This window comes from Procambarus clarkii, chromosome 9 (assembly GCF_040958095.1).
Source record: "Procambarus clarkii isolate CNS0578487 chromosome 9, FALCON_Pclarkii_2.0, whole genome shotgun sequence".
Taxonomy (NCBI): domain Eukaryota; kingdom Metazoa; phylum Arthropoda; class Malacostraca; order Decapoda; family Cambaridae; genus Procambarus; species Procambarus clarkii.
The window spans coordinates 1,492,219-1,517,244 of NC_091158.1; the positions used below are offsets into that span (position 1 = coordinate 1,492,219).

Consider the following 25,026-nt stretch of genomic DNA (forward strand, 5'->3'; position numbering starts at 1 on the left):
CATATGGAGTAGTAACGGCGATGGAAAAAGAACAACCAGAGCTCAAACTTTCCATTACAGTCAACCTGAAGGGAGAAATAATACTGACACCGCAAGACCAACAGACTGCACATTACTTAGAGAAGGTAAGAGTCCTGCAGGGGAAACCTGTGTGCTTGGTAAAGCTGGACCCTTCAGAACGACGCACACGAGTCGTGCGTTTGGGATACCCAATCGACTTTCCCCTGGATCCAGTACTAGAACACAAGCAAGTCCTGAATGCGGAACGTTGCCACACAAACGTAGACAAGGCAGCGACGCGTCAGGTTCTGGTGACCGTCATGGGACATGTGCCAGAAACTTTCGGTCTTGGAAATTGGGGGACTTACCGACAGAGGCCATACGTCCCGGAACCCCTACGCTGCTTCAGGTGTCAGAAATACGGCCACCATCAGTCACGCTGCACAGGACAGGAGAGGTGCGGAGTGTGCAGCCTGAGACATCCCACCAAAGACTGTATTGCCAAGCACAAGGCAAACCAGACCACAACAGCCAAATGTCCAAATTGTGGAGGCAAACATCATGCCTGGAGCACAACCTGCTCTACACGGAAACAAAAAGTGCAGACAGCTCAGGCCAGGGTCAACACACTGACCAGCAATACATCCACCAACACCAACGTCTGGAACACTCGTGCACAGCCACAACAGCCACCCGCTCTCACAGTGCAAAATTTCCCGAATCTGTCAATTCCGAATCAGACATTACACGAAAGTGTTGCAGAAGTCCAGCAAATGCAAAGAGCAGCAAACACTTACTTTCGGAATCTACTCCCCAGCTATACAGTTTTACCGAGGTCCAGCTGAAAACCATCGTGAAGATCATGGCAGAGACCATTATCAATTGCCTACAGATGACGCAGAACGCCTCACAACAACAGACTCAAGACATCACTTGTGTGATAATGGACAAGATCGTGCAGCAGACCACAGTTACACGAGAAATAGACAGTCTCCGACAGGATGGAGCACGAGAGGACAAACGCCGCAACTTGGACATACTGACTACCGACAACAGTCGGATAGTCAAGACTCCGGAACATCAACATTCGCAAACGCAACTGCAAGAAGCAGTGACCACCCACGATCAACAGAATCTTCCAACACAGGAGACAGACAACAACAGCCGATGCAGTCTGATATGCAGCGACGCCAACACAGACGTATTGAACAGCAGAGATGCACAGGTTCCGCCAACACAAGAAACGGCCACGAGCAATCAATGCAGTCCGACTTGCAGCAATACCAACAACAAAGTGTTGGACCACAGTTCTGCACAGATTCCAACAATGCCGGGGTTGACCACGGACAATCAATGCAGTCCGACCTGCAGCACTTCCAACAACATAGCGATGGACCACAGTTATGCACAGATTCCAACAACGTCGGGGATGACCACGAACTATCAATGCAGTCCGATTTGCAGCGACACGACTTGCGAGGCGGAGAATATAGAGGTCGATTCCGAGGAGGAGTTCTAGTAGAACAAGCAACACCAACCGAACCCGTCGTCTGGCCATTACGAATTCTGCAGTGGAACATACAAGGTCTTGGAAATAAAAAACACACACTTCAGGAGGCTGCAATCAGCACGAAAGCAGATATAATCGTTTTGGAAGAAACTCTTTTCCCGGCCACGAAATCCTTCAGATTAGCTGGATATCAGCACTATGTTCTACCGTATGAGCAGGGGAGACTACGAGGATTAATGACCCTAGTCAGGAACACCATACCCAGCAAGAAAATAGACTCAGTTTCATGTGGGGATGGAGTAGAGGTATTAGCAGTTACAGTGAATATGGCTAATTTTGAGCTCCTCATATACAACGTCTACAAGCCCCCTAGACGTAAACTAGAAGCAGAGACAGTGCTTGCCTTGGCCCCGCAGGAGAATTTAATTATTGCTGGAGATTTTAATGCTCATCATCAAGAGTTAGGTGCAACTGGGCCAGCCAATGCAGATGGGCGCCATTTAGCTGCAGCTCTGCGAGAAGTACCTGAAATTACACTTCTCAACACTGGGGAACCCACTCACATTCTAGGAGGTTCCCTTGATCTTACATTCATCTCCACAGCACTCCAGCAACAGGCGAAGTGGGAAGTAGACCCGGTGATCACCAGTGACCACTATGCTACTGTCACGACACTAAACCTGGCACGACCTCCTACACCACCTGCGCAGCCTCGGTGGAATTTAGGAAAGGCCAATTGGACTGTATACCAGGAAGAACTTGAAAAATGGTATGCAACGTACACGCCACCTGAGGATTTGAACATACACGAGACCAATCTGCAGGAAGCCGTTGCAGCTGCTGCGAACACAGCTATTCCAATCATTATCACAGGTAACACGAAACGAAAGAACTATTGGTTCTATAGTAATGACGTTAAGGAACAGAACCACAGAGTCAACATCTTCAGAAAACATCTAAAGAGAAACCCCACACCAGAAGGAAGAACTCTGCTACGAGCGGTGATATCTGAAGCAAGGCGGGTTTCTAGAGAAGTAAAGGAGGCAAGATGGTTTGAGTGGTGTCAAACTCTAAATGAACATAGTAGTCTTGGCAAGATATGGGGTCAGATTAAAACTATATCAGGTCGACCAGCCCGGCCACAGGCATGTATTCAACCATTGCAGGAGGCTGAGAGACTTGCTCTCCAATTTGCAGAAAGAACAGCTTCATATCAGCTTCCTGCAATGGTCCGAAGGCAGCAAGAACACTTAAAACAAGAGAGGATGACTGTCATTCATGAGGGCATAGCTATAAATGACGAATGTGACTGTCCCTTCACCGAACAGGAACTAAGCAGAGCCAAAAAAGGTGGTAAGGACACTGCACCAGGTGCTGATAACATTACATACTCAATGATCGCACATGCAGGTCCTGCTGGAGACCGAGGGATATTGGACGTCATCAATGCGTCTTGGCAGCAAGGCAAACTACCGCCCTCTTGGAAGAAAGCAGACATCATACCGATTCCTAAGCCGAATGAACCTGGCAATTACAGACCCATTTCATTAACATCATGCGTTAGTAAAACTTCAGAACGGATGGTCTTAAATAGGCTCCTGTGGAAGACTGGAGACCTTCATAAACACATATTTGGCTTCACTAGAGGAGTAGGTACTGCAAACTGCATAGCAACATTACTAGGAACAGTTAACTCGGGTCCAGCTATAGTGGTCTTCCTTGATCTGGAGAAAGCGTTTGAACTTGCAAGCCCGCCAGCAATACTACACACCTTAGTTAAAAAAGGTGTGAGGGGGAAAATGCTAGCATGGATTCAAGATTACCTAAGTCGCAGGTATGCCAGAGTAAAGTTGCAAGGACAAGTGTCGGACTACCACTTGCACGAGAATGGGACTCCACAAGGAGGAGTCCTCAGTCCTAGTCTTTTTAACATCCTTATGGAAAACCTTGTTACCATGTCCTTTACAGAAGGGATTACATTGCTAAGCTATGCTGATGATCTAGCATTAGTCGTTACGGGCCCTTCACTTCTAAATAAAGCTCAAGGTGCTTTAGATCAAGTGACATCTGAATGCAGTGTTTTAGGGCTAAAAATATCTGCACAGAAGTCTAAGGCGATGAGACTAGGTGGCAAGGCTCCAGACAGGCACCTACGCATTCAGGACATTAACCTTCAGTGGGTTACACAATATCGATATCTCGGAGTGTGGATTGATTTTAAAATGACATTCAATAAGCAAATTCAATATCTAAAGGAGAAAGCAAAGTCACGAATAAATATAATGAGAGCAATCACAGGGCCCCGTCTAGGAGCGGGACACAGAGTGTTGAGAATGTTTTACATACACGCCGTTCGTTCCCTGGCTGATTATGCAGCACCTGCCTTACTCACTCTTTCTCCTGGTCAGTGGGCAAACGTTGAGGTTCTTCAAAATGATGCATTGCGAGTCATAACAGGTGCTCCCAGATGGACTAAAATCCTGAACCTAAGACTAGAGACAAAGCTAACGTCGATTGAAATAAGGGTAAAGGGGATTGCTGCGTGCATGCTGACCAAGATATTGACTAGACCTAGAATCAGTTCACTTAAAGATATAATCACTGGAGCACTAACTCTGGACAGAAGAGCCTCCAATGGCAACAGGTGGACCCATTGTGCGATAAACGCCATCGATACATTCGATATGGCAAACACAGTCACTGAGAGGGGTGTCGACGACACACATGCAGACTTTGTTATACAAGCCCCTTGGGAATCTCTGCCAGCAGACTTTCAGATTATGGCTCTTGACGGAAAGAAGAACCAGACACATCCTCATCTGCTACGTCACATTGCACAGATGCATATAGAAGCAAACATGGCATCCGACAGCTTCACTTACTTCACGGATGGATCTGTAGACCAGCAGGGACAAGAAACCGGAGCTTCAGTTAAAGCAGGAAACTCTGTATATAGTTGGAGGCTCTCAAATGGGTGTTCGACTTTACAGACTGAGATGCTAGCCATTCAAAAGGCTTTGGAACATGCTCTTGCTGAACACCGACAACATGTTATCATACATACAGATTCGAAAACCGCCATTGAAACCTTGCAACAAGAACACATATGTGATAACATCCCTCTGATCACAAATGTCTTGTCATTCATGCACACACTCAAACGACAAGGCCGACGGGTACTTATCAACTGGGTGCCAAGTCATGTGGGACTATTAGGTAATGACATTGCAGACGAAGCTGCAAAACTTGCTACTCAGAGGAGGAATGTAGACATTTACATACCACAGAGTCTCTCCCAGATGAAGAAAGTGATTCGAAACAGAGCAATGCGCAAGATGTACAGTGACCACAACACAGCAGTTGCAACATCGGGATCTGCTGGTTGGTACAAGAATTCAACCAACTACGAACCACTTAGTTTGATGAACGGGGGCAGTAGAACAACTGAAGTGCGCTTACATCGCATCTGGCTTGGATACCCATGTGCATGGGAAATAGGCTTACAGGTTCCGGAAGGTGAGAGGAAATGTTAACACTGTGGAGAAATGCCCGACAGACCACTGGAACATTATCTAACACAGTGCACAGTTACAAACCCGTTAAGATTTCACCTTCGATTCAACAGAGCAGAGGAAGTTGTTAAACACACATGGCAAAATCTTACTGAAGCGACCATACGAGTCATACATACTCATCCTCCGCCCAGGTAAAACAGAAACAAGCATCACTTAGTGGGCCAGCCAGAGGCTTAGGGCCCGCGCAGGATTATCCCTGCTAAAAAGAAAAAAAAAAAAAAAAAAAAAAAGCGACGCGTGGCCGGGTACAGCTAGTAAATAAATAACTGTTGAATGTACTACACTTATTATAAAATTACTCAACGTTTCGAATCTACATGGTTCATTCTTACGTTATGGGACAGTACAGGGCATATTGGATTTATACCATTATGGGGTCAGGAGTAGACAAATGGATCAAATAATGGGGTTAGGTGTAGACAAATGGATCAAATAATGGGGTCAGGTGTAGACAAATGGGTCGAACAATGAGGTTTATAGGTCTAAACAAATGGATCAAGAATAAGGCATAAAAGAGAGAAGAGTAAGGCATAAAGTGTGAAGGATAAGACGTAAATAGGATACAAAATATATACAAAGATTAATTAGGTGTAGTGGGCGTGACTTGTTGAACAGTGTCTTTTAAACTGGCATCTTCAAGTTTCGGTCTTGTTCTTACTCTCATGGTGGGTTAGAGTGAATAGTTCATAAATAGTTAAATTATGATTCGTACCAGAATCATAGATCTAAAACTTTCTGTCGTTTTCAATGATTATGTATATATATATATATATATATATATATATATATATATATATATATATATATATATATGCGCCCTGTAGTTACCAGTTGCATTGCTCCTGGGAGTATGGGTTCGAGTCACTTCTGGGGTGTGAGTTTTCAGTCGCATATAGTCCTGGGGACCATTCAGGCTTGTTCGCATTTGTGTTCCTCACGTGTGCCCCAAAGAATGAGGTGATTTGGTGAAATGCTATGCCCAAGATTATCATCCGAGTTGCCGGCGGGGAAGTGGTTCAAATAGCCTTGGCTATCACTTCCTTTTGTCCGGCCTTGATGGTCAAGCGGATTAAGGCGCCCTGTAGTTACCAGTTGCGTTGCTCCTGGGAGTATGGGTTCGAGTCACTTCTGGGGTGTGAGTTTTCAGTCGCATATAGTCCTGGGGACCATTCAGACTTGTTCGCATTTGTGTTCCTCACGTGTGCCCCAAAGAATGAGGTGATTTGGTGAAATGCTATGCCCAAGATTACCATCCGAGTTGCCGGCGAGGAAGTGGTTCAAATAGCCTTGGCTATCACTTCCTTTTGTCCGGCTGTGATGGTCAAGCGGATTAAGGCGCCCTGTAGTTACCAGTTGCGTTGCTCCTGGGAGTATGGGTTCGAGTCACTTCTGGGGTGTGAGTTTTCAGTCGCATATAGTCCTGGGGACCATTCAGGCTTGTTCGAATTTGTGTTCCTCACGTGTGCCCCAAAGAATGAGGTGATTTGGTGAAATGCTATGCCCAAGATTACCATCCGAGTTGCCGGCGGGGAAGTGGTTCAAATAGCCTTGGCTATCACTTCCTTTTGTCCGGCCGTGATGGTCAAGCGGATTAAGGCGCCCTGTAGTTACCAGTTGCGTTGCTCCTGGGAGTATGGGTTTGAGTCACTTCTGGGGTGTGAGTTTTCAGTCGCATATAGTCCTGGGGACCATTCAGGCTTGTTCGCATTTGTATTCCTCACGTGTGCCCCAAAGAATGAGGTGATTTGGTGAAATGCTATGCCCAAGATTACCATCCGAGTTGCCGGCGGGGAAGTGGTTCAAATAGCCTTGGCTATCACTTCCTTTTGTCCGGCCGTGATGGTCAAGCGGATTAAGGCGCCCTGTAGTTACCAGTTGCGTTGCTCCTGGGAGTATGGGTTCGAGTCACTTCTGGGGTGTGAGTTTTCAGTCGCATATAGTCCTGGGGACCATTCAGGCTTGTTCGCATTTGTGTTCCTCACGTGTGCCCCAAAGAATGAGGTGATTTGGTGAAATGCTATGCCCAAGATTACCATCCGAGTTGCCGGCGGGGAAGTGGTTCAAATAGCCTTGGCTATCACTTCCTTTTGTCCGGCCGTGATGGTCAAGCAGATTAAGGCGCCCTGTAGTTACCAGTTGCGTTGCTCCTGGGAGTATGGGTTCGAGTCACTTCTGGGGTGTGAGTTTCCAGTCGCATATAGTCCTGGGGACCATTCAGGCTTGTTCGCATTTGTGTTCCTCACGTGTGCCCCAAAGAATGAGGTGATTTGGTGAAATGCTATGCCCAAGATTATCATCCGAGTTGCCGGCGGGGAAGTGGTTCAAATAGCCTTGGCTATCACTTCCTTTTGTCCGGCCTTGATGGTCAAGCGGATTAAGGCGCCCTGTAGTTACCAGTTGCGTTGCTCCTGGGAGTATGGGTTCGAGTCACTTCTGGGGTGTGAGTTTTCAGTCGCATATAGTCCTGGGGACCATTCAGGCTTGTTTGCATATATATGTTTGGATATATATATGCAAATATATATTTGCATATATATATATATATATATATATATATATATATATATATATATATATATATATATATATATATATGTAGTGGTCAGGTGACCTGGGTAGGTCACCTGACCACCAAGAACATAACAATAAAGGCCAGTTGACAAGTATTCAAGAATAAGAAAGGAGTCCCCTACAGATAAAGAGGGGCAAAAAAGGGGTTAAATGGATATGTATATAAATATGACCTGCTTCCACCACTTCCTTTTAAGGTGAACTTTACTTGCTATTTGGACAAATAAAGAAGACTCATTTAATATAACTTTCTGCCTCCTTAGGGTTCTTAGTTTGAAGAGTGACTCAAGAGTGTCCTTGTTTCCCTTGTGCGTGTTAAGAGAGCATCCCTAATGCGGTTCTCCCCGTGAGGACCAAGACAGCATCCTTAATGCTGTTCCCCCGTGAGGACCAAGACAGCATCCTTAATGCTGTTCCCCCGTGAGGACCAAGACAGCATCCTTAATGCTGTTCCCCCGTGAGGACCAAGACAGCATCCTTAATGCTGTTCCCCCGTGAGGACCAAGACAGCATCCTTAATGCTGTTCCCCCGTGAGGACCAAGACAGCATCCTTAATGCTGTTCCCCCGTGAGGACCAAGACAGCATCCTTAATGCTGTTCCCCCGTGAGGACCAAGACAGCATCCTTAATGCTGTTCCCCCGTGAGGACCAAGACAGCATCCTTAATGCTGTTCCCCCGTGAGGACCAAGACAGCATCCTTAATGCTGTTCCCCCGTGAGCATTACGACAGCATCCTTAATGCTGTTCCCCCGTGAGGACCAAGACAGCATCCTTAATACTGATCTCCCGTGAGCATTGCGACAGCATCCTTAATGCTGTTCCCCCGTGAGGACCAAGACAGCATCCTTAATGCTGTTCCCCCGTGAGGACCAAGACAGCATCCTTAATGCTGTTCCCCCGTGAGGACCAAGACAGCATCCTTAATGCTGTTCCCCCGTGAGGACCAAGACAGCATCCTTAATGCTGTTCCCCCGTGAGGACCAAGACAGCATCCTTAATGCTGTTCCCCCGTGAGGACCAAGACAGCATCCTTAATGCTGTTCCCCCGTGAGGACCAAGACAGCATCCTTAATGCTGTTCCCCCGTGAGGACCAAGACAGCATCCTTAATGCTGTTCCCCCGTGAGGACCAAGACAGCATCCTTAATGCTGTTCCCCCGTGAGGACCAAGACAGCATCCTTAATGCTGTTCCCCCGTGAGCATTACGACAGCATCCTTAATGCTGTTCCCCCGTGAGGACCAAGACAGCATCCTTAATACTGATCTCCCGTGAGCATTGCGACAGCATCCTTAATGCTGTTCCCCCGTGAGGACCAAGACAGCATCCTTAATACTGATCTCCCGTGAGCATTACGACAGCATCCTTAATGCTGTTCCCCCGTGAGGACCAAGACAGCATCCTTAATGCTGTTCTCTCGTGAGGACCAAGACAGCATCCTTAATGCTGTTCTCCCGTGAGGACCAAGACAGCATCCTTAATGCTGTTCTCCCGTGAGGACCAAGATAGCATCCTTAATATGATCTCCCCTGAGCATTGCGACAGCATCCTTAATGCTGTTCCCCCGTGAGGACCAAGACAGCATCCTTAATACTGATCTCCCGTGAGCATTACGACAGCATCCTTAATGCTGTTCCCCCGTGAGGACCAAGACAGCATCCTTAATACTGATCTCCCGTGAGCATTGCGACAGCATCCTTAATGCTGTTCCCCCGTGAGGACCAAGACAGCATCCTTAATACTGATCTCCCGTGAGCATTACGACAGCATCCTTAATGCTGTTCCCCCGTGAGGACCAAGACAGCATCTTTAATGCTGATCTCCCGTGAACATTACGACAGCATCCTTAATGTTGTTCCCCCGTGAGGACCAAGACAGCATCCTTAATGCTGTTCTCTCGTGAGGACCAAGACAGCATCCTTAATGCTGTTCTCCCGTGAGGACCAAGACAGCATCCTTAATGCTGTTCTCTCGTGAGGACCAAGACAGCATCCTTAATGCTGTTCTCCCGTGAGGACCAAGACAGCATCCTTAATGCTGTTCTCCCGTGAGGACCAAGACAGCATCCTTAATGCTGTTCTTCCGTGAGGCCTAACACAGCATCCTTAATGCTGTTCTCCCCGTGAGGACCAAGACAGCATCCTTAATGCTGTTCTCCCGTGAGGACCAAGACAGCATCCTTAATGCTGTTCTCCCGTGAGGACCAAGACAGCATCCTTAATGCTGTTCTTCCGTGAGGCCTAACACAGCATCCTTAATGCTGTTCTCCCCGTGAGGACCAAGACAGCATCATTAATGCTGATCTCCCCGTGAATAGAAAATCTGCAAGACCTCCGCCTCGAATACCACAATTGACCTGAATATTGTGAATACTACGGCAGCTTCTTCACTCACATTTCCTCACGTCAGCTGCCACACAACACCTGAACTGTTGCTCTTTACTCATCTTTACTCATTCTTACTCCTATTTGTGCTAAGACGCTCCAACACCAGATCCATCTCGATGTTGTTGCTTCGACAGAATGCTAACTCACTCGCCCACTTCGCAAATGAATTAATATTTAGTACGTATTTCTCTTACCTGTTGTGCCTGAGTCCCGCTCGGCTAGCACATTAGAGAGTGCCAGCTGGTTGAGGAGCAACGTGTTGGATATCTCACGTAGTGTCTGGTACTCCTGGCCGGTGGCCGCAGCCGCCAGTGTCAGCAGGAACACACAGGAGAATGTTGCCATAGTCGTCTCTCGGAGAACTGTGAGGGAGTGATGGACACTCAACTGTTGATGTTGTTACACTCACTCACTAACTCACTCACTCACTCACCCACTCTCTCACCCACTCTCTCACTCTAACTCTCTCTCTCTCTCTCTCTCTCTCTCTCTCTCTCTCTCTCTCTCTCTCTCTCTCTCTCTCTCTCTCTCTCTCTCTCTCTCTCTCTCTCTCTCTCACTCTCTCACTCTCTGTCTCTCTCTCTGTCTCTCTCTCTCTCTCTCTCTCTCTCTCTCTCACTCTCTCACTCTCTGTCTCTCTCTCTGTCTCTCTCTCTCTCTCTCTCTCTCTCTCTCTCTCTCTCTCTCTCTCTCTCTCTCTCTCTCTCTCTCTCTCTCTCTCTCTCTCTTTCTCACTCTCTCTCTCTCTCTCTCTCTCTCTCTCTCTCTCTCTCTCTCTCTCTCTCTCTCTCTCTCTCTCTCTCTCTCTCTCTCTCTCTCTCTCTCTCTCTTTCTCACTCTCTCTCTCTCTCTCTCTCTCTCTCTCTCTTTCTCTCTCTTTCTCTCTCTCTCTCTCTCTCTCTCTCTCTCTCTCTCTCTCTCTCTCTCTCTCTCTCTCTCTCTCTCTCTCTCTCTCTCTCTCTCTCTCTCTCTCTCTTTCTCTCTCTCTCTCACTCTCACTCTCTCTCTCTCTCTCTCACTCTCTCTCTCTCTCTCTTCTCTCTCTCTCTCTCTCTCTCTCTCTCTCTCTCTCTCTCTCTCTCTCTCTCTCTCTCTCTCTCTCTCTCTCTCTCTCTCTCTCTCTCTTTCTCACTCTCTCTCTCTTTCTCTCTCTTTCTCTCTCTTTCTCTCTCTCTCTCTCTCTCTCTCTCTCTCTCTCTCTCTCTCTCTCTCTCTCTCTCTCTCTCTCTCTCTCTCTGAAGCCTGCTCCTAAAACTCATTTATTTAATGAGAATGTACTGTGAAGCTATCACATGGGGAATTATCATAAAAGAAACCTGGGGAACACTGCGAGCAAGAGTACAGTTGAAACTTGCTCCTAGAGGTCCATTTATTTCATAACCGGGACATTATTTTTCATTATCTATATAAATAAAAATGGAAATGTTTGTTTGTTTAAAATCGCTAATCTCCGAAAGTTCTTCACCGATTGCGTTGAAATGTTCACACAACGTTCCATTCGCGTGGGAGCGAGTTTTCATATACATATTATATAGATGTCACGTCTGTGACGGTAAAAAACATGTTTTTTTTTAACTTTTTCATGTTAGGGAAATCTTCGAAACCTCTTTACCGATCTCTTTGAAATTTTAACACAACGTTGCATTCAAATAGGCGAATATTTTTAAATACCAACTATATACATGCCTCACCTGTGACAGGAAAATACATGCTTTTCTGAAAAACAGCTCCCTCTGTTTGACGTAACAGCTACACACGCTGTAATCTCCGAACGTTCTTCGCGGATCTGCGTTTGAATTGAAATATTGCATTAGCATTTTTTGTTTTTGTTTTGAAAACAAGAAATTGGACAACACGTTTATTTTACAGCTGCATATGTGCAATAACAGCTATGAGTCCACCGGCTACAACGATAACTGCTTTCTTCACGTTATATCAAAATGGCGTGTTTGCGAAAACACTGCTGTATTCGGAAGTGCCTACGTATTACACATGGAATGCCAGTAGAAAATCATTTGAACGACGCAAACGAGGAGAGCGAGTCGACGGACAACCTGGCATATTCAAATAAACTACGAAAGGCCGTGCACCGTGCATCCCAGTCAAGATGAATGCTTCTTTCTTCGCATGCTGTTGGTAAATGTGCCCGGTCCAACAGCTTTCCAGCCATTGAGATTTGTCAACGGCGTAACACACGCCACTTCCCGTAGTGCATGTCAAGCTCTGAATTTATTGGAGGACGACCGACACTGGGATGTATGCATTAATATGCGTCCAACACGTCACATCCAAATCAAATTCGTGCATTGTTTACAATCATATTGACCACTGCTCTCCTTCATCTCCAACAGAGTTATGGGAGAAATATAAATCGCACATGGCTGAAGATATTGTGCGTCGAATACGCAAGGAAAATTCAAATATGAACATGGATTTCACTGCAAAAATCTACAACGAAGCGTTGATAATGATTGAAGATTTGTGCTTAGAAATCGCGAACAAAGTTCTCTATCAATTGGAAATGCCATCATTGAATCGATCTGCTGCTGCTTCGTTCGATGTAGAATTGCGTCGTGAACAAAATTACAACACGGGTGATCTGTTGTCGCATGTGCAATCAAATATTCCTAAGCTAACGCTTCAGTGAAAAGGCATTTACAATCAAATAATTCAAACTGTCAATAACGGGCTTGGAGAAATCTTCTTAGATGCGCCAGGAGGAACTGGTAAAACCTTGCTAATTAGATTGATTCTGGCAGCATTTCGATCCCAAAATGTCATAACCTTAGCTCGGAATAGCTGCGACATTGCTACCAGGTGGAAGAACTGCTACTTCGGCTTTGAAATTGCCATGCAATTCAATTCAACATGCAATTCATTTAAATTCCCACGTGCAATATTTCCAAAGCATCCGGCATGGGAAAAGTATTGCAGAAATACAAACCTATTGTTTGGGATGAATGCACAATGGCCCAAAAAAAATCGCTCGAGGCTCTTGATCGATCATTGCAAGATTTGCGTGGAAACATCAGACCATTTGGGACCGCATTAATATTGCTTGCAGGAGATTTCAGGCAAACATTACCTGTAATTCCTCGATCGACACCAGCGGACGAAATAAATGCTAGGCTGAAATACTCCACTTTGTGGCGCCACATAGAGACATTTAAATTAACTACAAATATGCGTGTCCAACTGCGAAACGATCCATCAGCTGAGATATTCTCACACCAGTTGTTGGAAATTGGGAACGGAAACGTGCCGGTGGATCTGACCTCAGGACGAATTTCATTGCCTCATAACTTCTACAATTTAGTGACGTCAAAAGAAGAATTGGTTGAAAAAGTATTTCCCAATATTCAAACCATTTATATGAATCACGATTGGCTGAGTGAACGAGCTATTCTTACGGTCAAGAACAAAGACGTCTACGAACTTAACAATATTATTCAGTCTAACATCCAAAGCGAGGCAGTCACATACAAGTCCGTCGACACTGTTGGGGAACCAGATGAAGCGGTCAATTACCCAACAGAATTCTTGGAATCACTCGATCTGCCAGGGACACCACCACACGTACTGCAATTGAAAATCCGCTTGCCAATTATCACGTTGCAAAATATCAACAGCCAAAACTTTGCAACGCCACGCCCCTTGCAGTAAAAAAAATAATCAGCGACGTCGTAGAAGCAACAATCTTGACAGGACCTTTCAAAGGTGAAGATGTCTTCATTCCTCACATTCCTAACATTCCAACAGATATGCTATTTCAATGTAAGAGATTGTAATTTCCGATTCAATTGGCGTTTGCAATGACCATCAACAAAGCTCAGGGCCAATCTTTAGAATTGTGTGGTTTAGATCTAGACACGGATTGCTTCTCACGTGAACAATTATATGTTGCGTGTTCTAGAGTCGGCCAACTTGACAATCTCTATATCTCCACTGACAATGGAACAACAGAAAATATTGTATACACACAAGCATTGTGAAATTAAACATATTAGAAACGTGCGCTTTCTCTTTTTTTTCTTTATCATTTAACCAGACTGAACCACAGCAACGCGTGGCGGGTACAGCTAGTTATATTATATATATTTCATTAGCAAAGATATTAGTGAAGCAGTTGAGTACAACATATCTCTCTCTCTCTCTCTCTCTCACTCTCTCTATCTCTCTCTCTCTCTCTCTCTCTCTCTCTCTCTCTCTCTCTCTCTCTCTCTCTCTCCCTCTCTCTCTCCCCGTCTCCGTCTCTCTCTCTCTCACTCTCCTCTCTCTCTCTCTCTCTCTCTCTCTCTCTCTCTCTCTCTCTCTCTCTCTCTCTCTCTCTCTCTCTCTCTCTCTCTCTCTCTCTCTCTCTCTCCCTCTCTCTCTCCCCGTCTCCGTCTCTCTCTCTCTCACTCTCTCTCTCTCTCTCTCTCTCTCTCTCTCTCTCTCTCTCTCTCTCTCTCTCTCTCTCTCTCTCTCTCTCTCTCTCTCTCTCTCCCTCTCTCTCTCCCCGTCTCCGTCTCTCTCTCTCTCTCTCTCTCTCTCTCTCTCTCTCTCTCTCTCTCTCTCTCTCTCTCTCTCTCTCTCTCTCTCTCTCTCTCTCTCTCTCTCTCTCTCACTAATGGTCTGGGTTCGATTCCCGGTGGAGGAGGAAACAAAATCGGTGAGTTTCTTTCACCCTTCTTCCACCCTTTCTTCCGGCCTAAAATGAGACAAATGAAAAGCAACAGAAGAATCTATGGTTCACTCAGGAATGTAAGGTAGCGAGGCAATTAAGTACAAGAACATGGAGAAACTACATAAATAACAAAACACCAGAGAGCAAGGAGAGAAACCAGAGGTCCAGGATTGTGTACCTAAGAGTGAGGAGAAAAGTAGAGACAGAATGAAAATGACTTTGCGAGCAAAGCCAAGACCCAACCAAAACTGTGCTACAGCCACATCAGGACCAAAAACAGCAGTAAAGGAACAAGTGATGAAACTTAGAAAAGAGAACAGAAACACAGAGAATGACAAGGAGGTGTGTGAAGAACTCAACAAGAGATTCCAGAGGGCATCACAATAGAACCATCAGAAGCCTCTGCAGAAAATGAGGAGGAGGCAAACCAAGCAAGCTTGGCGGAATTTAACCTCACCAGTGATGAGATCAAAAGGAATCTGTTGGATCAGAATGTGACAAAAGCTGATTTGCCTGATATAATCACGATGGATACTATAAGAGGGCGCAGAAGCACTCAGTGTGCCACTCTCTATGGTGTATAACAGGTCTGTGGAAACAGGAGACCTACCGGAAAGCTGGAAGACAGCTAATGTAGTCCCTATAAACAAAAAGGTGACAGGTAAGAGGCAATGAACTATAGGCCAGTTTCACTTACCCGTATACAATGCAAGGCGATGGAGAAATTCGTCAAGCAAAGACTCGTAGAGCATCTGGAGGGAAGAGCTCTGTAACACACCACCAGCATAGGCTGAAAGGTGGTAAATCGTAAATCGTCTGGCAGGCTTAAAAGAATTCTATGACCAAGCAACAAAAATTAGGCAAGAAAGAGATGGGTGGTCAGACTGCAGTTCCATGGACCGTCAGAAAGACTTTATTTTTTTTTATTTATATATCCAAGAGTTCTTACATTTTGGAAACAGCCACTAGCACTCATAGCGTTTCCTTAATCTTAATGTTCCCCGGAATACGACCCGCCAAATCGTTTAACAATCAGGTTCCCATTTTACTGTTGGGTAAACAGGGGGCTACAGTTAAGGACTGACGCCCAGTATATCCTCCCCGGCCAGGATACAAACCCAGGACAAATCGCTGGCAAAACGCCAAGTGAGTGTCCTACCACTACACCACGAAGACTGCGAACACAGTCTGGGGACCTGTGACACAGTACCCCATAAAAGGCTGTTACAAAAGTTAGAGAAACAGGCAGGAGTAAAAGGTAAGGTGCTCCAGTGAGTGAGGAAGAACCTAAGCAACATGAAACACTGAGTAACTGTGAAGGGGGAGACAGAGCGGCGAGATGTCACCAGCGGGCTTCCACAGGGCTCTGTACCTGGACCCATCCTGTTTCTGATATATGTAAACGATCTTCCAAAGGGTATAGACTCATTCCTCTCAATGTTTGCTGATAATGCAAAAATTATGATAATAATAAAGACAGATGAAGATAGAGAATACAGGACGACCTGGACAAACTGGAGGAATGGTCAAGAAAATGGCTACTAAAATTTTAACTCAGGAAAGTATAAAGTAATGAAATTAAGCGAAGGTAGAAGGAAGCCAAACACATACCTTGAGGTGTTTTACCTTAAGATGTTTTCGGGGCTTAGCGACCCCGCGGCCCGGTTGTCGACCAAGCCTCCTCGTTGCTGGAATGGTAAAACAGGCTGTTGGACGCGGCTCCTCGCAGCCTGACGTATGAGTCACAGTCTGGTTGATCAGGTAGTTATTGCCAACAGCATTTGGTGTTCCCAGGCGGTAACCCATCCAAGTACTATCCAAACCCAACGTTGCTTCACTTCGCTGATCGGACGAGAAACGGTGTTCTCAACATGGTATGACAATTGGCAAATGGTACATGGTACCATCTGGAAGGTGAAATCGTGCAGAAGTCAAATAAAGAGAAAGATCTGGGGTTGATATCACACAGAACCTGTCCCCAGAAGCCCACATCAAAAGGGTATAATCAGAGGCATAGGCTAGATTGGCAAATATAAGAACTGCCTTACATATGTAAGGAATCGTTCAGGACCTTAAAAACCACTTATATCTAACCAATCTTGGAGTTTGCAGTTCCAGCCTGGAGTTCATACATAGTTTTACACAAAACAAGGTTAGAGAAGATCCAGAGATACGCACCAGACTAGTCCCAGAACTGAGAGGTATGAGCTACGAGAAAAAGCTTCGGGAGCTAAACCTCACGTCCCTGGAAGACAGAGGAGTCAGGGGAGACATGATAAACACCAACAAAATTATCAGAGGAATTGACAGAGTTAACGTAAGGTTATCTTGAGATGATTTCGGGGCTTAGCGTCCCCGCGGCCCGGTCCTCGACGAGGTCTCCTTTTCGTTACACATCCCTAGGAAGCAGCACGTAGTAGTTGTCTAACTCCCAGGTACCTACGGTAAAAATTCTACGACCAGGTGACAAAGATTAAGCAAGAAAGAGAGGGCTGGGCGGACTGCATTTTCTTGGATTGTCGAAAAGCCTTTGACACAGTACCGCATAAGAGGCTGGTACATAAGCTGGAGAGACAGGCAGGTGTAGCTGGTAAGGTGCTCCAGTGGATAAAGGAGTACCTAAGCAATCGGAAGCAGAGAGGTACGGTGAGGGGTGAGACCTCCAATTGGGGTGAAGTCACCAGTAGAGTCCCACAGGGCTCTGTACTCGGTCCTATCTTGTTTCTGTTATATGTAAATGATCTCCCGGAGGGTATCGATTCATTTCTCTCAATGTTTGCGGACGATGCTAAAATTATGAGAAGGATTAAAACAGAAGAGGACTGTTTGAGGCTTCAAGAAGACCTAGACAAGCTGAAGGAATGGTCGAACAAATGGTTGTTAGAGTTTAACCCAACCAAATGTAATGTAATGAAGATAGGTGTAGGGAGCAGGAGGCCAGATACAAGGTATCATCTGGGAGAGGAAATTCTTCAGGAGTCAGAGAAAGAAAAAGACTTGGGGGTTGATATCACGCCAGACCTGTCTCCTGCAGCACATATCAAGAGGATAACATCAGCGGCATATGCCAGGCTGGCCAACATACGAACGGCATTCAGAAACTTGTGTAAAGAATCATTCAGAACTTTGTATACCACATATGTCAGGCCAATCCTGGAGTATGCAGCCCCAGCATGGAGTCCATATCTTGTCAAGGATAAGACTAAACTGGAAAAGGTTCACAGGTTTGCCACCAGACTAGTACCCGAGCTAAGAGGTATAAGCTACGAGGAGAGACTACGGGAATTAAACCTCACTTCGCTGGAAGACAGAAGAGTTAGGGGGGACATGATCACCACATTCAAGATTCTCAAGGGAATTGATAGGGTAGATAAAGACAGGCTATTTAACACAAGGGGCACACGCACAAGGGGACACAGGTGGAAACTGAGTGCCCAAATGAGCCACAGAGATATTAGAAAAAACTTTTTTTGTGTCAGAGTGGTTGACAATTGGAATGCATTAGGAAGTGATGTGGTGGAGGCTGACTCCATACACAGTTTCAAGTGTAGATATGATAGAGCCCAATAGGCTCAGGAACCTGTACACCTGTTGATTGACGGTTAAGAGGCGGGACCAAAGAGCCAGAGCTCAACCCCCGCAATCACAACTAGGTGAGTACAACTAGGTGAGTACACACACACACACACACACACACACACACACACACACACACACACACACACACACACACACACACACACACACACACACACACACACACACACACAGTTTTTTTAAACAATTCTGCGAAAGAAACCCCGATACTGGGAGCTTGAACCAAGTCCAGTAAAACCACAAGCGGTCAGTCACAACCTGGTGCCTCCGTCTCTGTTATCTTTGGGAAGTGGGCGTGAGAGGACGACCAGGACACATAGATATTACACACGGACCAGACTCCACTCATACCAGACACACTCATACACACACCAGATGTGAAACTCAAACATACACCAGACGTGACACTCAAACTCACACCAGTTGAAACACTCAAACACACTCCAGATGTGACACTCACACACACACACACGAGATGTGACACTCACACACACACACGAGATGTGACACTCACACACACACACGAGATGTGACACTCAAATACACACTCGAGATGTGACACACAAACATAACAGATGTGACACTTAAACACACACGAGATGTGACACTCAAACGCACACCAGATGTGACACTTAAACATACATCTGTTCGTGTGTTTTAGTGCCACACCCCCGAAATAGCGTACCAAATGCCACCCCCCGAACTGTGGGGCCGGTGGCCGAGCAGACAGCACGCTGGACATGTGATCCTGTGGTCCCGGTTCGATCCCGGGTGCCAGCGAGAAACAATGTTCAGAGTTTCTTTCACCCTATGCCCCTGTTACCTAGCAGCAAATAGGTACCTGAGAATTAGTCAGCTGTCACAGGCTGCTTCCTGGTGTGTGTGTGTGTGTGTGTGTGTGTGTGTGTGTGTGTGTGTGTGTGTGTGTGTGTGTGTGTGTGTGTGTGTGAGTGTGTGTGTGTGAGTGTGTGTGTGTGTGTGTGTGTGTGTGTGTGTGTGTGTGTGTGTGTGTGTGTGTGTGTGTGTGTGTGTGTGTGTGTGTGTGTACTCACCTAGTTGTACTCACCTAGTTGTGCTTGCGGGGGTTGAGCTCTGGCTCTTTGGTCCCGCCCCTCAACCGTCAATCAACAGGTGTACAGGTTATCATATCTACACTCGAAACTGTGTATGGAGTCAGCCTCCACCACATTGCTTCCTAATGCATTCCATTTGTCAACCACTCTGACACTAAAAAAGTTCTGTCTAAATATCTCTGTGGCTCATTTGGGCACTCAGTTTCCACCTGTGTCCCCTAGTGCGTGTGCCCCTTGTGTTAAATAGCCTGTCTTTATCAACCCTGTCGATTCCCTTGAGAATCTTGAATGTGGTGATCATGTCCCCCCTAACTCTTCTGTCTTCCAACGAAGTGAGGTTCAATTCCCGTAGTCTCTCCTCGTAGCTCATACCTCTCAGCTCGGGTAATAGTCTGGTGGCAAACCTTTGAACCTTTTCCAGTTTAGTCTTATGCTTGGCTAGATATGGACTCCATGCTGGAGCCGCATACTCCAGGATTGGTCTGACATATGTGGTATATAATGTTCTGAAAGATTAGTTACACAAGTTTCTAAAGGCCGTTCTTATGTTAGCCAACCTGGCATATGCCGCTGATGTTATCCTCTTGATATGAGCTTCAGGGGACAGGTCTGGCGTGATATCAACCCCCAGGTCTTTCTCTCTCTCTGACTCTTGAAGTATTTCATCTCCCAAGTGATACCTTGTATCTGGTCTCCTGCTTCCTACCTCTATCTTCATTACATTACATTTGCTTGGGTTAAACTCTAACATCCATTTATTCGACCATTCCTGCAGCTTGTCCAGGTCTTCTTGAAGCCTCAAGCTGTCCTCCTCTGTCTTAATCCTTCTCATAATTTTGGCGTCGTCAGCAAACATTGAGAGGAATGAGTCTATACCCTCTGGGAGATCATTTACGTATATCAGAAACAGGATAGGTCCAAGCACAGAGCCCTGTGGGACTCCACTGGTGACCACGCCAATCTGAGGTCTCACCCCTCACTGTAACTCTCTGCTTCCTATTGTTTAGGTACTCCCTTATCCACTGGAGCGCCCTACCAGTTACTCCTGCCTGTTTCTCCAGCTTATGCATCAACCTTTTATGGGGTACTGTGTCAAAGGCTTTCCGACAGTCCAAAAAAATGCAGTCTGCCCACCCTTCTCTTTCTTGTTTAATCTTTGTCACCTGATCATAGAATTCTATCAATCCTGTAAGGCAAGATTTACCTTCCCTGAACCCATGTTGATGGGTTGTCACGAAGTCTCTTCTCTCCAGATGTGTTACTAGGTTTTTTCTCACAATCTTCTCCATCACCTTGCATGGTATACAAGTTAAGGACACTGGCCTGTAGTTCAGTGCCTCTTGTCTGTCACCCTTTTTGTATATTGGTAGTACATTAGCAGTCTTCCATATTTCTGGTAGGTCCCCCGTTTCCAGTGACCTACTATACACTATGGAGAGTGGTAGGCAAAGTGCTCCTGCACACTCTTTCAATACCCATGGCGAGATTCGATCCGGCCCAACAGCTTTTCTCACATCCAGCTCCAATAGGTGCTTCTTGACCTCATCTCTTGTAATTTCGAACCCTTCCAAGGTCACCTGGTTTGCTGCCACCTCTTCTAGCGCCGCGACATCTCTCTGTTCTATTGTAAAGACCTCCTGGAATCTTTTGTTGAGTTCTTCACACACCTCTTTGTCATTCTCTGTGTACCTGTCCTCGCCCACCCTAAGTTTCATCACCTGTTCCTTCACTGTTGTCTTCCTCCTGATGTGACTGTGTAGTAGCTTTGGTTCGGTCTTGGCTTTATTATCTATATCATTTGCATACCTTTTCTCAGCTGCTCTTCTCACACTGACGTACTCGTTCCTGGTTCTCTGGTATCTCACTCTACTTTCTGGTGTTCTGTTATTACGGAAGTTCCTCCATGCCCTTTTGTTCAGCTCCTTTGCTGTCATACATTCCTTATTAAACCACGGATTCTTCCTTTGCTTCTCTGTTTTTTCCTGTCGGGCTGGGACAAACCTGCTTACAGCCTCCTGACATTTTTGGGTGACATAGTCCATCATATCTTGTACGGACTTGGTTCCTAGTTCTGCGTCCCAATGTATATCCCATAGGAATTTATTCATCTCCTCATAGTTTCCCTTTCGGTACGCCAGCCCTTTGTTTCCCAGTTCTTTTTTGGGGGTGATAATTCCCAGCTCAACCAGGTACTCAAAGCTCAATACACTATGATCACTCATTCCCAAGGGGGCTTCCAACTTAACTTCCCTTATATCCAACTCATTTAGAGTAAATATCAGATCAAGCAATGCTGGTTCATCCCCTCCTGGTTTACTAGTTGCGTTTACTAGTTGTGTTTTTGCGGGGGTTGAGCTTTGCTTTTTCGGCCCGCCTCTCAACTGTCAATCAACTGTTTACTAACTACTACTATTTTTTTTCCCACACCACACACACACACACCACAGGAAGCAGCCCGTGACAGCTGACTAACTCCCAGGTACCTATTTACTGCTAGGTAACAGGGGCACTTAGGGTGAAAGAAACTTTGCCCATTTGTTTCTGCCTCGTGCGGGAATCGAACCCGCGGTGTGTGTGTGTGTGTGTGTGTGTGTGTGTGTGTGTGTGTGTGTGTGTGTGTGTGTGTGTGTGTGTGTGTGTAGGAAAAAAAGTAGAAGTAGTTAGAAACAGTTGATTGACAGTTGAGAGGCGGGCCGAAGAAGCAGAGCTCAACCCCCGCAAGCACAACTAGGTGAATAAACACCAGATGTGACACTCAAACTCACTCCAGATGTGACACACACACCAAATGTGACACTCGAACACACTCCAGATAACAAACAAACACGAGATGCAACACTTAAACACACACAACAGATGCAACACTTAAACACACACAACAGATGTGACACTTAAACACACACGAGATGTGACACTTAAACACACCCGAGATGTGACACTTAAACACACCCGAGATGTGACACTCAAACACACACCAGATGTGACACTCAATCACACACGAGATGTGAAACTCAAACACACACCAGATGTGACACTTAAACACACACACACACACACACACACACACACACACACACACACACACACACACACACACACACACACACACACACACACACACACACACGAGATGTGACACTCAAACACAAATCAGAAGTGACACCTAAACACACACGAGATTTGACACTCAAAGACACACAGGAGATGTGACACTCATACACACACACCCGAGATGTGTCTCTTTAAACACACACGGGATGTGACACTCAAACACACACCACATGTGACACTCAAACACACACATCAGATGTGACACTTAAACACACACGAGATGTGACACTCAAACACACAAACATGGGATATAACACTTAAACAAACATGAGATGTGACACTTAGACACACACACGAGATGTGACACTCAAAAACACAAACGAGGTATGACACTCAAACACACACCGGATGTGACACTTCAACACACACGAGATGTTACACTCAAACCAAACTCGCGGGATATGACCCTCAAGCAAACACGCGAAATGTGACACTCAAACACACGAACGAGATGTGACACTTAAACACACATGATATGTGACATTTAAACCCACACGAGACGTGACACTCAAACACACACGACATGTCACACTCAAACACACACACCAGATGTGACACTCAAACACGCACACGAGATGTGAAACTTAAACACGCACACGAGATGTGACACTCAAGCCACACACACACGAGATGTGACACTTAAACACACACGTTAAGGTACATTTAGACACATACGAGATGTGACACTCAAACACACACGAGAAGTGAAATTAAAATACACACACGAGATGTGACACTTAAACACACACGAGATGTGACACTCAAACACACACACGAGAAGTGGCACCTAAACACACGCGAAATGTGACACTCAAACACACATGAGATGTGACACTCAAACACACACGAGATGTGATAATTCAACGCACACTCAAACACACACACGAGATTTGACACTCAAACACACACACGAGATTTGACACTTAAACACACACCAGAGGTGACACACAAACACACACACTCACGAGATGTGACACTCAAACACACACACGAGATGTGACCCCTCAAACACACACACGAGATGTGACCCCTCAAACACACACACGAGAAGTGACACCTAATGTCACGGGGGGTGGGCCGGGGCTCTGCTAGCACTCAGCTGCTAGGGGCTCAAATGGCCGAATAGTCAGCCCCTCCGACTTCCGGGATTCACCGGAGTCTCCTTGGTCACACAGGAGAGGACCAACAATGCCCACCTCCGCAGGTCTTTGCTTCCACCACAAAAGGGGTGCCACTGATTCACCCTGGAAGCCCTTCAGTCAAACACGGGGAAACTGCTGTTAACAGTTCCGGCCTAGACCCGTGGGGGAGTGAAGGAAGACTCAGGCTTACCTTATAACCATAACCTCCCTGAGACTTGCCTGCCAGACAAAAAGGTTGCAGGAACTCCTTTCCCGCCTGTCTTCTCTATCTTCTTCTTAACAAGGTCGCCAGCTGGGTTATTATATCTGCACCCCAGCAATGCAGTTCAGTGGGTGTATTATGTATTGTTTGTTGACAGAAGGTTGCTACTCCCATAGATCTGCTATTGGACTGTCGGCCCAGGGTACTCTCCCAGGAAGGTCTGTGTGGCTTTACCTCTCTCTAGCCACCACGTTACTAGTTGCCACCATTCAGGCACTGATACTGATCGGATGGCTAAGGGTACACTTTTATTTAAGTCTGTGCTGTCTTTACCACTCTCCTGGCAATAAGAACTTCTATAGAGAACGTAGTGTTCCCTAGGTGGTACTATAATAACCTTCGTGTATGCTCATAGAGAAATATTATAATGAAGGCACGCTTAAACACAGTGATAAAATGTGTGAATTTACTGACGCAAATTACATGAACACACATACAGTCACAAGTAATACATGAATATGAAAATAAGGATAATAAGTCTGGAGATCGTCAGCCTCTTCTTCCACGACCTCCAACACTCCTTCAACTGGGCAGAAAGACAGGAGTCCCACACTCTCTCACAGGAGGGCCTCTTCACCACGTCGGCGCCTCTTCTTCACTGTCCTGCCATCCATACACACTGTCCTCTCTGACAGTCCTGGACACAAGCTGCCTTGCAGCCTATTCTACTACTAAAGTATTAATGTTCTATTGTCACATACATAAGTGAATATTTTGGCCTATCTAGCCTACTCACACAAGGGGTAATGGGAGGGAAAATGATCTACCTTACATTGCTGGCTCACGACGCCTGTCCCTCGATGGTGTGAGGTTCCCACGCTTCCTGAGTCGATCCTTGACGATCCAGGAACGTTCCACAGGTCCTCAGGTGTCGTGGAGCCTTCGCGTCGTCGCCGTTCCAATCCCTGAGATTCAGCTACCCCAATCCTGGTTCATCGATGGGCATTGAGCTAATCACTATTTTCCCACACTCGCCCCTTCCACAAGGCGTTGCTCCTTGTCCTAGGAACGGTGTCGTCCTTCCAAAACCCTCAGTGGATGTGACCCGGTCACAGCTAGGCCCGCCCGCCACACCTTTCCAGGCCCTCAACGTCCAGCGTCGCTGCCCAGCGTCGCCGAATATTTTCCAAGT

The 25,026-nt window shown here is 46.1% G+C and overlaps 1 protein-coding gene and 1 non-coding gene across 2 annotated transcripts in view; both read right to left on the bottom strand.

Moving 5' to 3' along the window:
* LOC123766098 (microfibril-associated glycoprotein 4) overlaps positions 1-10,400 on the bottom strand; it is a 192,167-nt gene extending 181,767 nt beyond the window's left edge. Inside the window, exon 1 of the mRNA XM_045754945.2 lies at positions 10,238-10,400. Coding sequence (XP_045610901.1) covers positions 10,238-10,388 — 151 coding nt within the window. The 5' untranslated portion in view covers positions 10,389-10,400. The remainder of the gene's footprint in view (positions 1-10,237) is intronic.
* A 6,078-nt stretch (positions 10,401-16,478) lies between these two features.
* On the bottom strand, positions 16,479-16,597 carry LOC123766346 (5S ribosomal RNA). Its single transcript, XR_006773807.1, has one exon. It is a non-coding gene; the product is annotated as a 5S ribosomal RNA (ribosomal RNA).
* Positions 16,598-25,026: the final 8,429 nt, after the last annotated feature.